General features: G+C 39.3%; 1 protein-coding gene across 3 annotated transcripts in view; it reads right to left on the bottom strand.

The window, feature by feature from the left end:
* Nucleotides 1–18,053, bottom strand: part of Ankrd44 (ankyrin repeat domain 44) — a 298,968-nt gene that overhangs the window by 23,895 nt on the left and 257,020 nt on the right. For all 3 annotated transcript variants that reach the window (XM_027924996.2, XM_027924997.2, XM_071618968.1), the window contains one exon: nt 7,473–7,544. In XM_027924996.2, coding sequence (XP_027780797.1) covers nt 7,473–7,544 — 72 coding nt within the window. The remainder of the gene's footprint in view (nt 1–7,472; nt 7,545–18,053) is intronic.

The following is an 18,053-nucleotide window of genomic DNA, read 5'->3' as shown; positions in this document are numbered from 1 at the left end:
ATGACATTTGTGAAGGGTGACTTGACAGTATCTATAAAAATTTTTTTAAAAGAAACTAAGTTGCAGATGGTATATATAGCATGACCTAATTTATATAAAAAGCAAACATATGCATTATATACATATTTATATATAGTTCTATGTTCATAGAAAATTTTCAGAAGGATATAAAAGAAGTTATTAATAGTGGTTACCTCTAGAACTGGGAGAGAGAATAATGAGCATATGGACTTAGTTCACCTTATCTTTTAAAAAATAGTTTAAATGTTTTTCCTCCTGAGTATATGTTAACAACACTAACAAACACTAGATATAAAATAATTCATAGAAACTAAGAGCACTGATACATTTATTTATTTATTTTTTTAAAAGTTTGTTTAGTTGTAGATGGACACAACACCTTTATTTTGTTTATTTACTTTAATGTGGTGCTGAGGATTGAACCCAGTGCCTCACACATGCTAGGCAAGCATTCTGCCACTGCGCTATAGCTCAGTACCCTCTAGAGTACTGATATATTTAAAAAGGACTTTATCATTACATTTTTTTTGTTAATGTTTGGTGTTATTTTTACATATTAAACATACATTATATATAATATGCAATGTAATAACTCATAAATTAATGAACCCCAAATTTATATCCTAGTCCCAACCTCTCCCTTTACTTCTAGCTTGTATATCGCACCACCTCTTGGTATTTCCACTTAAAATGTTTAACAGGCATCCCAAACTCAGTTCTTAATTTTCCTCCACAAACATGTTCTATCTGCAACCTTCCCATTTCAGTAAATGGCAACTTTATCCTTATGGTTGCACAAGCCCCAAAGCTTGGAGTTATTTTTGTCTTCCCTGTTCTTCAGTACAAACTGTAGCCCTGAACAAGGTTCTGAGACAATAGTACAAGTGGGCACTGAAGAATAGCTCCTCCCACCTTGCATGCCTTGGTGCCGGGGGCATATCTGCTGAGAGGAAGGCATATCTTTCCTTACTCGCTCAGAAGGGTCATGGATTCACAGGTATCCACAGGAAAACGACTACCCATATACCTGCCTCCCCCTTTTAAGTTTTAATTGCAATTATTAATATGTTAATTGTACAAATCAATGGGTTTCAGTGTCATTTCCATACCTGCAGATATCATTCTTTGACCACATCCCCCTCCTTGGCCTCTCTCCCCTCTCCTAAGCAAAAAGAACAATGCTGGAGGCATCACGATACCTGATTTCATATCCCTGTTCTAATTCACATGAAGGTGTGGTTTTTCAAGTAGCAGCCCTCTATGCCCCTTCCCAGGTGTCACCATCTCTACTCTTTCTTTACAATGTGTCTAGAATCTACCCACTTCTCACTACTACCTTTCTGTATAATGCATAATGTTTTGCCATAATCCTGGAAAAAGCTTTCCTTCCCATCCTGTCCCCCCACAATTTATTACTGATACAGCCACCAGATGACACCTTCCCAAACCCAAGCTGGATCATATCGCTCCTTGTTTAAAACTAATCTATAGCTTTTTCCCTCATTGGTAATGAAATCCAAAGCCCCTAGTACCAGTCAGGTCCTCAGGATCTGGCTTCCCCTACCCTCATCTTCTGTACATCCCTTTGCTCACACTCGCCTCCTCTGAGTTAAACATATGCTTTTCCTACTCTGGGTCATTGCAGCTTTCTGTTTCTTGTGTCTGGAAAGCTCTTCCTCCAGAGAGACACATAGCTCTCTGGTACTTCTTTTGGAATGCCACCTTATCAGAGAAGCTTCCCAGAGAAGCTGGTGTGAAATAGCCCTCCACTCTCCACCCCACTTAGCCTGCTTTACTTTGTCTTCATAGCATGTATTACCATCTGATATCCATTATGTGTCTATTGATTTGTTTGTCTGTGACTGATGGGACTTTATGCGGGCTGTTCACTGTTATATCCTACAATCATGCTTGACACAGGAGGTGCAGAATAATTATTTGATGAATAAATGAATGACTATTATCATTTATTCATTTTAGTGGTATAAATACATTCTTTAAATAGCAAAGATTTATTAAGGGATTGTTATGTGTGGGGCACCATGATGAGGGTCTAGCATCTTGTTTAATCTTTGCAAACATCCTTTTTCATTGATGAAAAGCACAGAACCAGCAGTTTTAATGCACTCATTTGTGACCATTTAGCTAGTGACAAATCAGGCTCTGAAACCCAGAATCTGTAACCTAAAAGCATGCTTGAAGCATATACTTTTCCCCAGTAATTCCATTTAGTTGACTTTCAAGCTAATACTTTTGTGTTTACATGTAATAGAACAGGACTGAATAACAACACTGAATCAAAACCAAAACTCCTGCTATAGAAGGCTCAACACAGAGATAAAGTGATTTGAATAGAGCCATAGAGCAAGAAGGTACACCTCGGGGACTAATTTCTGAACTATTGCTCTTTTACTGCACACACAGCCTCTCTTGAAATAGAAAAACAAATTCCCATATGTCTAACTTTCTGATCTATACTCACTGTACAAACCATAACTGCATGGGACAGTGAGCTTTCATTCCAACCTGAATTCTAAACCAACAGCTAACTTCTCCTGACAGACTACTGTGCATCAGAGAGCATGCACTGGACATGTATTACCTCATTTAATTCTCACAACAGTCAGCGTTTAGATATTCTTGTTATCCTCATTTTATCAATGACGACTGAGTTTTTCTTGGAGAACCTGTGTTTCAAAGGTGGAGACTTACCTGCAGGCTTTTTAAGAGAGAATATGAAAAGGATGCTATATGGCTCTAAGGGGGTATCTCTTTACCTTTTTATTATAGGAAACTTCAAACATACACACACACACTCACACACTCACACACACACACACAGATAATGAATTCTTATATATACCCTTCAACCATTTGCAGCCATTATCAAATCAGGCTACAGGTGATTTTAAGCTAACTTGGGAGCATCTAATCTTATGTAAAGGGCTGTGGTAATAGAGGCATCTACAACATGATGAGAGTCAGTCTTGTGCTTCACTATGAGCTTCAATCTGTTGCTTATTTGAAAAATGACTTTGCAAAACGCTTCATCCCATTTTCAACTGTAATGGTAGCCACTGATTCAACTTATGTAGAAATCACGACTCTACATCAAAGGAAAATGAGCCCATTTAGACAACAGCAGGGTCTAGATGCTATTTGCGAATACTGGCTCCTTCAGTGTTATGACACGGAGAGTAAGGACTTTAATCTCTGTTAATTTGACTTGGCCTAGGAAAATGGAATTGGAAATTTATAATACATCCATGTATCCAAAGCACAATGGCTCATGCACTTAGGTTTAGAGAAGAAACACAGGGGAATGAGAAAGATCCAGGAGGGAAACTGGTAGGAAGGAGTCAGCACTGTCCAGAACAACAGAGTCATAACACAGGGCACTGTGTGGTGCTGACTTCAGAACTTGCCCCTGCAGAAGATCCCTGCACTTTTCCCTTTAATCCTCACAACAAAAAATAAACTCATCAGTTTGTGTTAAAGAAGCTTAATATTAAAATAAAATGAAGCGAATGGCTGTAATCCCAGCCACTCAGGAGGCTGAGGCAGGAGGATCACAAGTTTGAAGCCAGCCAGGGCAACTTAGTGAGACCCCGTTTCAAAATAAATATAATAATAATAATAAAAAATTAAAAGGGCTTGGGATGTAGATTTTTTTCAAAAAGTGAATCTGTTAAGTAGAAAAGTTTTAGAATTTCAATCCATACTTTCTTCTACATCAGGAACTTGAAGATGCTCTTAAAGACAGAATGATTGAAAGGCCAGATTGATCTATAGAATTTTTCATGCTTCTTCCTTTAGTTTACCTTGCAGCACTTGAACTTTATGCATAAAGCCTTCATTGGAAGTTCAATCAGGCTTTTAAATGATTTTAAGAAATAACTTCTTTTAAAAAACACCTCATTAGGATAACTTCTATTTCTTAAACATGATTAATTTCTCCAAACTTTTTTCCATAGGAACTAAGGGCAACAGGGGAAAGAATTAGGACCTCATCAGAGTCCATGAAAAGAATGGGTCCATCTGGAAATCTTAACAGCTGGAGGCTTTCATTTGCATAATCTTCTCTCTTAATTTTTTTCAAGCTGATGAAATGTTTATGAAACTCACTAGGCTGATAACCCTGGAGACCTGAATTGTTCAGACAGGAAATAGTGACTTAAGGCAGGTCAGGTCTCTTGTAGCAGTTAAGGTTTGAAGGTGTTGGGGGGCATCTGATTCCATTTCTAGAGTGCTTCCACTCAAGAAATTATGTGCCTTGGGTTTTATCATGTTAATTGCTAAAGAGACTAGAGAACCTAGGAGAGGGTGGGCATACTTATGAGATTCTTGAAGCAAAAGATTTAAAAAAAAAAAAAAAGCATTAGACTTTAGAGGGAAAGAACAAAATCCTTTTAGAACTAACCCACTGTGATTACCTTGGTTCAAGTCATCATTGTCATTTCCTTCCTGGTTATCTTGCTTCAGCTTTTGAGCCCTTATAATTTAGCACAGAAGTTAAGTGAGCCTTAGAACAGAAACCCTGCACCTAACAGAAGAAAAAGTAGGTCCAAATCTCTACCATTATCAGCTTAGGAACCGACTACCTTAACGAGACTCCTAAAGCCCAAGAAATAAAATCAAGAATCAATAAATGGGATGGAATCAAATCAAAAAGCTTCTTCACAACACAGGAAATAATCAAGAACATGAAGAGAGAGCCTAAAAAATGGGAGAAAATCTCTACCACACGCACCTCAGATAGAGCATTAATCTCCAGGATATACAAAGAGCACAAAAAACAAACCCAATCAATAAATTGACTAAGGAAATGAACAGACATGTTACAGAAGAAGAAATACAAAATCAATAAACAAATATATTAAAAAAATGTTCAACGTATCATGTCATTTGTCTCCTCAAAACTGTACAAATAGTTTCCTATTTTGCTCAGAGTAAAAGCCAAAGTTCTTAGAATGGACTATGAGGCCCTCGGGATCTATGGCAGCCCTCCCACCACTCCACACTCTCCACAGTATGTCCTCCTCACCACTCTCCCTTACCACCCTGCTCTAGCCACAGGGGCCTCTTTGCTGTTCTATGGACATGCCTAACATGCCCTCACTCCAGGACTTTGCACTTGTGCCCAGAAACACCTTCTGTCAGACATGGACATAAGTAGCTCTGTAAGTCTCTGTTCAAATATGAGATTCTATGCTATGTAAAATAGCACCCTGTCTACCACCTTGATACTCTCTCTCTCATGGATCTCATTCATTTTCTTTGCCACTCCTTACCATCTGTCATGGTATATATTATTTGCCTAATGTCTCTTCTAGCTGGGAAACTCTCCAAGGACAGAGACCGGAATTTCTTTACTGCAACACCTCCAGCTTCTAGAAGAACACTTGGCAGTACTCACAGTCAGTATATGTCGAAGGAAAGAATGATATCAATGTTAATAATGATAAGGCTGAAGCCAGCTCATCTAATCACTTTATAAGCATTGCCACAATGACCCCTGATGAGGTACTACTATTCTCATATTTTGAGTAGAGAAACTGAGACACAAAAGATTAGGCACTTGGCCCAGATCACACAGTTAACAATTAAACAAATTAACAAATTGGGAAGTGTCCTTAGAAACCTCAGCTAATTTACTCCTTCATTTATAGGTGGGAAAACCATGTCCAAGTGAGTTAGCTGGGACCTCCTCTCTGTGTGCTTCCTTGACCCCTGCCAGCTGCAAGACAACTGAAGCCAAATCTTTCCAATGATATCATCACCCTGTCTTTATAGGACTGGAGCCCCATGGAGATCAGAGAGAACTGGCACACAGTAAGCACTTCACAAATAATTTTTGACAAAAATGAATGAGAGATGATAGAATTTTTGGAATCCAAGAAACTCTCTCTCAGATTAATAAATAGTAGGTTTGGCAGTGCAATTGACCCTACTTTCAAAGGGCACGAGAATTCTGTCTGAGAGAACTCTCTGCACAGGCCTCTCTGGGGGCAGCCAGGGCTATTTTGTGAATTCTTACTCTTGGGGAAGCTTCCCTAGGCACAGCAGATGGCTGGGCAGGGATTCTAAAGAGCAATCTTTAGAGCAACCTGTGTTAATAGCCAACTGGTATGAAGCTTTTTACATATACATATCCCACTGTCTACCCATTTCTCCACTTGATGTCCACCTCCAGGAACAGAGAGGTGACCATATCACTGCACTCAACATGAGTGTGTGCACACACATGTGCATGTGCCGGTATGTATAGTGGCTGCATTGGTGGGTGTGGCAGAGGATTGTGACTGGGGCGTCAGCAGGTGTGCTGTTGAGTACATGGAGAGACAGGTAGGAAGGAAGGGCTCCATGCATGCACCATGATCAGTTCTGGGTACTCCCAATCCTTGTGCCATTGATGGCCTTATCTACCCCTATTCTGCATGAGTGCCTAAGTGTCTCTATTAATAAAAAATTTCTCTCTCCTACTTCTCCATCTCATTTTTTTAAAATCAGAACACCACTGAAGAACTGGTTAGACATGCATAAGCGAAATATCATAACAACAGTTAAACTTTGACATACCCCCTTCCCATTTTTCCCAGAGTTCTGCCCCTTCTTTACTAAGTAAAGAAGCATCCAGACACCACTTCCGTGACCATGAACTGAGTGCTCGCAATTCAGCAGCACTCTGGGCAGGTGAGCTGGCTGTGGCCCAGTGTGACCACCAGACAGCTGGGCTCTTCAGCACAGCCACGGATCACCAATGGCCAGCTGGACAGGATGCAAGGCAGAGCATCAGAAGTGATTCCCACACTGGTGCCCCATGAAGAGTCTCCGGTTCCCCACTCTGAGCTGCTGCATTTCTCTTTGATTACTGGGGTGTGGAAAGGAAGCTTTACTGGTGATAAGACAACTCTTCTTCCTCTCCATCCCAGATCTCACCCAGTATAAGAACTGGAGTCTAAGACTTCCTCTAAGACTTTGATGTCAAGTCCAATTAGAATACAATTGCAATTCTATACCTGTTCACTTCTCTTATAAGTTGGTGCTTAAAAACCCTGATAGGTTTTAATTGTGTTATATGAATAGGCTTAAAATTTGCATATTATTGTCTAAGAGCAAATTTCTTAAACAAAAATTTTTTTTTTAATTTTAAAGATGGCTAAATGTTATAAAGTATGCTGTTGTAAAGACTTTATGTACATTTTATCTTTTCATTTGTTCTCATTTTACAGATGGGGAAACTGAGGCTCAAAACAGGGTTGTTTAAGGTCACCAACTGGTAAAGCTGGAACTGCGAGTTGAAGTAGTCTTTCTCTCTGCAGCCTGGACCTTTAACCATGTCTTATCACTAGTTACTCATTACTATGCTTACATTTTAAGAGCAGCCTAGTTTTAGCAATGCTTAGATTTTTTTTTCTAACAGGGGAGGTGGCCCACAGCCTCTCACTTACAGCTAAGTGGAGTGGACTCTTGGTAGCACCGGAATCTGATTCTTCAAAACCATTGTTGGTTCTTTCCAAAAGCTGTGGAGACAAAAAAAGAAAGCAACAGTATTAAATTCAATTTTACAAAAGAAATAGTAGTTTGTAGAAACTAAGTGAAAAAAGGAGACTTCAGAAACTTAAGAAACTATGTAGCTTATCAACACTTTAAGAAAGCAAATATAGCTTATCTAAAACAAATATGCTGATAAGAATATTTAAACTTCTAGATCTTTCAGCATTTGCTATTAAAAATGCCTTCCTATTTGAAAAGAAGCTTTGCTTTGCTCATCCAGAAAAATAGTGCACTTCTAATCCATCTTCACCTAGTGTCCTGTTCTCACACAGCTTACACTTTAGAAAAAGAAAGTATAGATAGATAGACAGGCAAATATATATAAGTAGGAAAATATTTAGAAGTGATATGTGCTATGATAAAAACAAAATAGGTATAATGTAATATATGCTGATAGGAGGATTACTTTAGAGCAGAAGATCAGGGAAGGCTTCTCCAAGGAGGTGATATTTAGAGTCCTGAATAATAAGACCTAAGCCAGATAAAAGAGTGGCAGAGAGCACAGGGAGAAGGGAGAAATCAATAGAATGCATCAAGTAGAAACAACATGGCAAGTTCAAGGAACAAAAATGTCACTGTGGCCAAGCCATGGTGTTGGTAAAGGTGCCAGGAAAATGACATTCTCATGGAACCCTGGCAGGAGAACAAATTGCCAAAACCTTTCTAGGCAATTTATGTGTATTTCTCACCCTAGGAATTAATAAATAAATAGATTCATGCTCAATGAGGCATGTATAAAGAAATTTATTAATTTTGACAAACACTTCATGAATAATTACCATGTATTTAGATACTGTACAATGTACTGAGGATTCAATAATAAAGTATTTAAAAATAGATTTTCTCATGGAGGGGGGGACATGCAATAAAAGAAAAAAGTTATGTAATTCACTAGAAAGTTTGAGGTGCTCCTGAAGAAATAAAACTCATCTCACTACAGTGATACCTGTACAACCATGTTTATAACAGCACAATTCACAATAGCCAAACTATGGAAGCAGCCTAGGTTTCATCAACAGATGAATGGATACAAGAAAATGTGGCATACACACACAATGGAGTTTTATTCAGCCATAAAGAAAAACGAAATGACATTTGCAGGAAAATGAATGGAACTAGAGACCATTATGTTAATTGAAATAAGTCAAACACAGAAGCTTAAAGATTGTATGTTTTCTCTCATATGTGGAAGGAAAAAAGCAAACAAAGGTGGAAGTGGAGGTCCTAAATATCAAAGGGGGATCATCAGAGGAAGGGGACTAAGGGGTAAGAGGCAGGGAGGGAGGGGGGAAGTGCTGAGGAGTGTGACATTGGTTAAATTATATTGTTATATTGTGTGCATGTACAAATATGTAAAAACAAATCCCACCAATATGTACAACTGTAAGGAGCTAGTAAAAAATGTGGGGGGAAAAAGAGAAAGTTTGAGGTGCTACGGAGGAAAATGAAGCAGAGGAGGGGAGTTTGGAGAGCTCAAGGGGAAACCATTTGGCAATTTTAAGGAGGGTGATCAGTGAGGGCCTTCCTGAGTGGGCGACAGCCCCATCCCATCTTGAGAAAGATGAGGGAAATTTGTGGATATCTGGGGAAAGAGCATTCCAAGCTGAGGGGTCAGTAATTGCCAAGACTCCCAGGGATAGGGGTACTTAAAAACATCAAGGAGGCAAGAATAAAGTGAGCCAGCATGCAGGGGAGGAGAGCCCTGGGGGTTGCTGTAAGGATTCTTATTCCAAGTGAGATGGAAATTCACTGAGATGTCATTCTTTTGAGCAAAGGAATGACATGATCTAACTTTGACACTCTAGGGAAGCAAGGATGAAAGAGACCACTCAGGAGCTGAATTCACAGTCCATGAGAGAAATAACAATGGCTTAGAACAGCAGGAAACAGGGGGTGATGGAGAGTAATCACTGGATTATCGATGTTTCTGGAGGTACAGTCAACAGGATTTGCTGATGGACTGAAGCTGAATGTAAGAGAGAGACATCAAGGATGACTCCCTGTTTCTGTCCTAAGAAAAAAGAAGGATGGAGGGGCTGTGAACTGAGATGAAAACTGTGAATAAAGTAAAGAGAGGGGAAGAGCAGAAGTTTGTTTGGGAAGTATTAAGTTTGAGGTGTTTAGAGAGAATATAAAAGTATATCTTAATCTCTAGGGTACATAAATAACTCAAAAAAACTAAGCACCAAAACAAACAAACAAAAAAACAACCCACCCCCCCCAAATAACCCAATCAACAAATGGGCCAAGGATCTGAACAGACACTTCTCAGAAGAGGATATACAATCAGTCAACAAATATATGAAAATATGTTCATCATCACTAGCAATTAGAGAAATGCAAATCAAAACTACTCTAAGATATCATCTCACTCCAATCAGAATGGCAGCTATTATGAAGACAAACAACAATAAGTGTTGGTGAGGATGTGGGGAAAAAGGTACACTCATACATTGCTGATGAGACTGCAAACTGTTGCAGCCAATATGGAAAGCAGTATGGAAATTCCTTGGAAATCTGGGAATAGAACCACCATTTGACCCAACTATCCCTCTACTCGGCCTTTACACAAAAGACTTAAAAACAGCATCCTACAGGGACACAGCCACAACAATGTTTATAGCAACACAATTCACAATAGCTAAACTGCGGAGCCAATCGAGATGCCCTTCAGTGGGTGAATGGATAAAAAAAAATGTAGCATATATACATAATGGAATTTTACTCACCAATAAAAGAGAACAAAATCTTGGCATTTGCAGGTAAATGGATGGCGTTAGAGAAGATAATGCTAAGTGAAATTAGCCAATCCCCCAAAAAACAAATGCCGAATGTTTTCTCTGATATAAGGAGGCTGATTCATAGTGGAGTAGGGAGGGGGAACATGGGAGAAGTAGATGAATTCTAGATAGGGCAGAGGGGTGGGAGGGAAAGGGAGGGGGCAGGGGATTAGCAAGGATGGTGGAATGTGATGGACATCATTATCCAAAGTACATGTATGAAGACACGAATTGGCATCGACATATTTTATATACAACCAGAGATATGAAAAATTGTGCTCTATATGTGTAATAAGAATTATAATGCATTCTGCTGTCATTTTTTAAAAAAATCAATTAAAAAATCACACATTTTACAAATTAAAAATAAATACATAAAAATAAATAAATAAAAGTACATCTTAGCTACTAAGCGTAAAGCTTTGGAGTCCAGGATATTTAAAGCCATAAGATTGGGGGATAGGACCAGGGAGTAAAGTAAACTAACAAGAGTCTACATCCCAGGACTCAGTCTTAGGGACATTAAGAGTGGAGAGATGAGGAGGAACAGCAAGAAGAATTAGACTGAGCAGGTGAAAACCAGGGAAGCAAAAGGTTCTGGAACCTAGTGAAGAAAGGGTGTTAAGAGAAAGAACTGTCCTGTCAACTGTCCTGATGGATCAATTAAAATAAGGCCTAAGCTATTAATGACTCTGAGAATTTATCAAAACATTATATGAAAAATAGAAAGAAAAGGAAATACCTAGCAATAAGACTAGAATAAATACATTGTAGTGGTATATATTACCCCATTCAGATAAATTGTCTCTCTTCTTCATATAGCGATGTATCCAAAAGGAGCCCAGATCCAACACCAAAAGCTCTGATATATGGTGGGAGTCAACGTCCCCTCCAGCCTCCTGACTGGTTGGCTTGGGCTGTCTATCTGGCAGAGACAACCAAGACAACCAAGAGCCGCACTTCCTAGGCTCCCCTGAGTTATTTCTAGATGTGATTTAATTCTAGATGTGATTTAATTCTTGCCAGTTAAACACACTAACATGAACTTTTGAAGTCAAGAATGAGGCAGAGGAAATCTATGTGGTTTCTAATGAGGAGCACAGTCATGGAGGCCTTTGTTTCTTTGTTTTTTAGCTTTCAGGATACAAGCCACTAGCTACTGAGGAGAGAGAAGTAAGAGGCAAGGATGCAGGGCATCCATTTGGGGGCCATGTGGCTCAATTTAAAAGGCTGTGTGGCATAGTGGCACATGCCTGATACTCAGGAGGCTGAGGCAGGAGGATTGCAAGTTTGAGGCCAATCTCAGCAATTTAGCACCTTGTCTCAAAATAAAAAGTAAGGAGTGATAGAGCTCTCCTGGGTTCAATCCCCAGTACCACATGCACAAGGCTGTGTGGCTCTTGGGCAATAGTAATGGCAGTGACAAGACTCCCTGCATGTCAGCAACAGTGATGTGCCTATGGAGCCAGTCATTCTAGTGGTTGCCTCTGATTCCCTATCTCACTGGTCATGGGGAAGGAAGAGGCAGCCCCTTATCCCTTGCAGTTCAGTTTGCCAGCTTAGCGTCCACTCTTCTAAACTTCCCAGTAATCTTTTAGTTTATCTTTATTTTGCTTTATTTATTTTTATGTGGTGCTGAGGATTGAACCCAGTGCCTGCCATGTGCAAGGCAAGCACTCTGCCACAAGCCACAAGCCCAGCCCTCCCAGTAATCTTTTAAACACCAATTTTATAAAATTAAATCATTTTCTTCTTAAAATAGGTATCATCATTTCTGTTTCCTGCAAATGAAGCCTGACTAATGCAAAAAATAATACAGATTTTTACAGAAGTTTTCTCATTGCAGGGTGGGGTACCAGGGATTGAACTCAGGGGCACTCGACCACTGAGCCTGCACATCCCTGGCCCTATTTTGTATTTTATTTAGAGACAGGGTCTCACTGAGTTGCTTAGTGCTTCGCTTTTGCTGAGGCTGGCTTTGAACTCGTGATCTTCCTGCCTCAGCTTCCTGAGCCGTTGGGATTACAGGTGTGCAACACTGTACCCAGCTAGAAGTTTTCTTAATGAGTATGATGGAGTGGGAAATGATACATTCAATGCACTGGAAAGCAAAACTTTCTAAAAATTGACTTTATCAATTTTTCTCTCCATGACAGTTCTCAAACTTTTCAAGTAAAAAACACATTTTAAAGCCATATGCATAGAATAACACTATTTTCAACAAAACCAGAAAAAACTGTATTGATACAATAATATATGCAGAAAAGTCTAGAAATTCATACCATAAATGTATATATTTTAGGGTATTATGTACGTTTGACACAATAACCTAGAAATGAGTTCACAGATGAATTTTATATTTTTTTTTCATATTTCTCAACTTTTTTTGCAGCAATTGTGTATTATTACTATAATCAGAAAAACATCAAAGCTATTTCTATTTGGAAAAATAGTCCTTAATCTTTGTTCATAGATCCTTCGATAGGTAGAACTCCTTTCCAGTCAATAAATGTGGAATAAGATGCTATGATGCTAGGAGTCTTTGGTAGATCAAATAACAGTATAAAAATTAACAGTTCAAAGCATACGATTTCAAATTTACAAATAACTGTATTAGAAGTATGAGGTACTTTGTGTTTGTTGTTTTAACAGTGTAAGAACAGAACTTGGAACTTAAACAAGCTAGAATATGTTAGCATAATGAAAGCAAATTTAATTTTAACTTCAAAGTAAATAACTTAAAAACCCATCTCTCTTATATAGTTGAAATAAAAGTAGCCTCGATTGCTTAAGAATGCTGGAAAAACAGCTGTTCTTTGCTTTGTTTTCCAACATTATCACCTGCAAGACTTCCTGGAATTGACAGTGTGTACCAACTCCAAATCCTGTCCTAGAATGAACTTTTAATCAAAGGAACACAGAATCATTTCCCCTACTATCACAGACTCGATGAACAGGGATAAGAAGACAATATGCTGTTTATAGCCACCAATTAGGGACATTCCCATGACATTTATTAGAGGGGAAGATTTTTCCACATACACATAATTCAATCATTCTCCCAGCAAGTGGTTTTACCTCATTCATTCAGCAAATATTTGCTGAGTGTCAAACTATGTTCAAGACTCTGGATTGGGGACCAGAATTCAACTATGCAGTGAGCAATATGGTCACCAACTTGATGGAGCTTAGAGGCTCATGGGGAACCCACAGAAATGAACAGGTCATTAAAGCAGACAGGCAAGAACTAGAGAAATGCAAGATGCTATGGAAAAACAAAGAAGTGTCTACCATAAAATTGGGGCCCCAAAAGATTTCTTTGTAAAATAATGTCTAACCTGAAACCTAGATGGTATGAGTCAGCCAGGCAAAGAGAAAAGGGAAAAATGTTCAAGACAGGAGAAAAAACACATGGAAACTAGGAGGAAAACACATTTGAAAAATTTTAAGAATCTAAAACCAGGAAGAAATGAGGAACAATGAGTCAGAAAAGATGAGACATAGAAAGATCACCTTATTACTGTTCTATCCAGGACATTTTTTGAGAGTGTTCTAGGGCAATAGTTGTAACCTGAGTATCAAATCAAGATCACTATTTAGTTATTGAAGTGCTTTAAGAAGGCATGATCATGTTCAGGTTCTTGGCTGCAGTGTGATCCATGAACTATAGTGGCTCTGGGGGTGGAGACTACAATGCTAGAAGCAGTTAGGTCATTTCAACTATAGAGAACTTTTAAACTGAACAAGAGAGAGAGAACTGATGGTAGCCTGAGGTACAGAAGAGGTAATGGAAATGGAAGGAGGTGGTCATAATCAAGAGTTTCATTCATTCTTCTACTGATTCCATTCAATAATTATTTATTGAGTATGGTGCCAGGCACTGAGATTACAGCTCTAATATGGTTTTTGCTGATACGGAACTTACAGTTTAGAAAGTATAATGAAAATTTTTCATTGAGTAAATGTTGGAGGAAGAAGAAAGATTAGAGTCAGGGATGACATCCCACTTTCTAGCTTTGGTAACACTTTTAAGATAAGAAAGAGAACAAGTAAGGTCAAGGGAGAGAAAGATGCACTGAGTTTTGGTTTGAAGAGTTGCTGGGACATTCAAAGGGTAGCTGGATGTAAGGTGTGAGGTTCAGAAGAGATATATGGGCTGGAGTTATGAATCTGGGAATCGTCAGCAATGGCTGATACATGAGGTCCCACTGTGAATGAGATTATCCAGGGAGAAAAGTAGTGAGAGGAAGGAGAAGGGCTTAGAATATAACCCACAGGAACCTTAATATCTTGGGGTTTGGAAGAAGAAGAGAGTGTGCAAAGAGGATCTAGGAGTGGACAGAGGGCCAAGAGGTGACCCAGGAGAGTGAGATCATGGTAATGATGATGGTGGTGGATGTGGTGATGACCACCATGATGTTGAAGGTTGTGGAGATGATAAAATGATGTTGCTGAAGACTGTAACTGCCAAAAGTTATTATGCTCTTTACTGAGAGATAAGAACTCCAACTAAGGGTCTTACGTGGATCATCTCAATCAAGCCTGAAGTAATCTATTACTTGAGGTTCACACAGCCAATAAAGGACAAATCAGGGAATGGAGCCCAGGTCCAACTCTTTATCCTGAATGACAATGCCTCCTAGTGATAAGCTGAAACTTTTTGCTATTTCAAAAAGGAAGCAGAGTTAGGGAAGGATACAGAGAGAATTTGTCTATGTGTGTGAGTGTGTATATATGTGTGTATTTAAACATGTAGGTCTCTTTAAATCTCTAACTTTACAGTTTGTTTTTAATCTTTAAAATTTTTCTGTTTCCTAAAGATAAATAAGTTCCCATCTTAGTTGTACAGCAATCACCAGAGACATTAGTTGGAATTTGTCTCCTCTCAGTGTCTTCCTTCCATTTATGATTCTTCTTTGTTAGGAAGACAACACAAAAACTGTTTTTGGGGGGGTGGGGCGGGAAACATTTGGCAAGTCATTCAAAACTGGCATTTAAACTTTGAATTAAATTTCTTTCTAATTTAAAGTTTGGTCCTAAGTACATCAAGTCCGAGGAATGAGTCAGACATTCAACACTGCTCAGATACTTCATTCTGCATGAGCTTCTCCCAGGAGGCATATGGAAGCCAGAGAATCGGAAAGCTTATACCATGACTCATTATACCAACTCATAATTCAGTTGGTGGTCTGCAATATGGCTGGAAAATAACAATGCTCTACGGAGATCAACCTCAACCTAACTTGTCAAAATCAGAAATGGAATGGCTCTTTTGAAACACTGTTATTTTAGACAAGAATATGTGCCAAAGAGGCAGCATTGTAAAAAGAAGTGAGACACACAGGACATAGTTACAACTAGAAAATATAATTTTATATAACTAATATAAAACAAATGAGTTTAACATTGTCTTAAGTATCCATCTAATTAATATATCTCAGGCTTATCATCAACATGTACACAGCCTATGCATTCATGCTGAACTATACTCATGGATCCAATATGTCATAAATTCAACATGTGCATTTCAAATATGTCACCATAGACTTCTATGGACACAATAAAATTTGCGCACATTCTAAGGATTGACTTGGTCCTCTGCCTAAAAAGTATATTAGAATGACTGCCTGAATAAACATCTTTATCTGAACCACTTAGTATTCCTCTTCTCTCTTTTTATTTGGTATCAGGGATTGAATCCAGGGGTGCCTAGCCACTGAGCCACATCCCCAGTCCTTTTTATTTTTTTTATTTTGAGACAGGGTCTCATGAAGTTGCTGAGATCTCACTAAATGGCTGAGGCTAGCTTTGACTTTTGATCCATGTACCTCAGCCTCCGGAACTGCTGGGCTTACAGGCATGGGCCTGGCTTAGTCTCATTCTTTATCTTCTCCGAAATCCTCCAATTATTTATTTTCTGAATTGATCAGTCATTTATGCAGCTTAGCACCGCTTGACCCCGCTTGTTCCTCCTTAGTTTCCTCCTATACCATGAGTTTGCCAAGACTCTCTTCTGGTGAAAAAAAAAAATCAGAAGATTTGGGATATAAGCTACTTCCAACTCTCACTGACAGGTAAAATGGAAGCCAAATAGGAATGGAGAAGAAGAAGCCAGGCTGAACGAGAGAACATTGGGACCATCTTATTTGTCTGTTGATTTACCTGGAGCGGGTATCAGGTGGTGGGGATGCTTGATAGGTTATTTTAGCCTGAGGAGAATACTGCATCTGAGATTACAAGTCATCGGACGTTTTAGGAATCTGGAGGAGTTTCCACAGTACTGTAGGAAGGACTCACACAAAGAATACCTCACCTTACAGGCAGCACATGAGGCAGAAGGCTGTGCGTGCTCTTTTTACAAAGCGAATTTGTGATAACAGTATCAGGGTCAAATATGAACTCAATTGTGAGCTGACTGGCTGCTGGGTTAACAAAACACTAACCTTATCAAAATTTGCAAGGGAACACATAAATATTACACTTGAGCTGGAAACTCAAGCTTTATAAATAGTACAAACGATGACTGGCTATTTGAAAACATGGGAGGGAAAAATCCAGGGGTCCCAAGAGATCTCAAGCTAATCTAAACCAGTTAAAAAATGTGCTATTTAAGAAAACAGAAAGCAAGGACAGCTCAAACTATGAAAACAGAAAAGTATAGCCAGGGGGTCTGTGAGGCAACACTCCTTGGTAGCTTCTAGATAGACTCTGACTACACAGCTAGTGTCCACAAATGGAAGGGACAGGAGGAGCTAGAAAACCACAGAAACTATCCACAGGGACCAGGTAAATAAAGGTGCTCTGAGAAGAGGTTTGAAAATAGATTTCTTGATTTTCAGCAGTGAAGACCAAGAGGACATTCATGAGTCTTCAAGTCTGTGAGTGTTGGAAACAGGCCGAGGTCCCTGGACAGTTGGCATCTCTGTCAGAAATTCTACTTCTTCTGTCTGGGTTCAGGAATGAAATCTCACAGCCGCTCCTGACACAACTGTACAGCCAATGCTGGTCCAATGGAATCAAGCCAGCAGTGGGGCTGCGGCTGCACAAGTTCACGCCACCAGGGCTGTGTCAACACCCTCTCCATTTAAAGCAGCTCAGGAGCCTAGTTAGAGCTCAGGAGATGCCACAGACCTTTCAGTATCAGAACTGATGTGACAGACCAGGCCAGGTGGACCTCAGTGGACCCCTGGACCTTTGCAAGCAAGCATAGTATTTTCAGCCCAGCCCCAAAGAAACCAGCTCCCCCATGGTGGCGCATCAGTGACAACAGTGACTGTGTCTTTGTAATGATGCTGCTCATCCCCTTTCATAGCTATTAGAAGAAGCTGTGTTGCCTGAAATTGTCATTAACAAAATTACCAGAAACTCAGTGATTTTAGCAAGGTATGAATCTCATCTATTTTAATTTCAGTCCCCCCTCAGACCCACCAACCCTATTCCATAAGTAAGGAACCATTAACTTTCTATACTTTCGAAAGTCAAGATCTATGCAAATTTAAGAGGTGATAACACAAATTAAGGAGGGTACTACTAGAAGCTTAGCTAGATTGTTTCTATTTCTTCTTGGGAGCTGATTTTGATGACTCTGCTTATCTCCTCCCTCCAGTGTGTATTCAGTTCCTGGTGATTTCCTTGCCAATTAAAAAGCAGAGGAGCCTGTAGTATGTGTGAGGAAAGGCTAATGAAACACGCTGT

This window comes from Marmota flaviventris, chromosome 11 (genome assembly GCF_047511675.1).
Source record: "Marmota flaviventris isolate mMarFla1 chromosome 11, mMarFla1.hap1, whole genome shotgun sequence".
Lineage (NCBI taxonomy): Eukaryota > Metazoa > Chordata > Mammalia > Rodentia > Sciuridae > Marmota > Marmota flaviventris.
The sequence above is the reverse complement of the archived record's forward strand: the minus strand, read 5'-3'. Positions and strand labels throughout refer to the sequence as shown.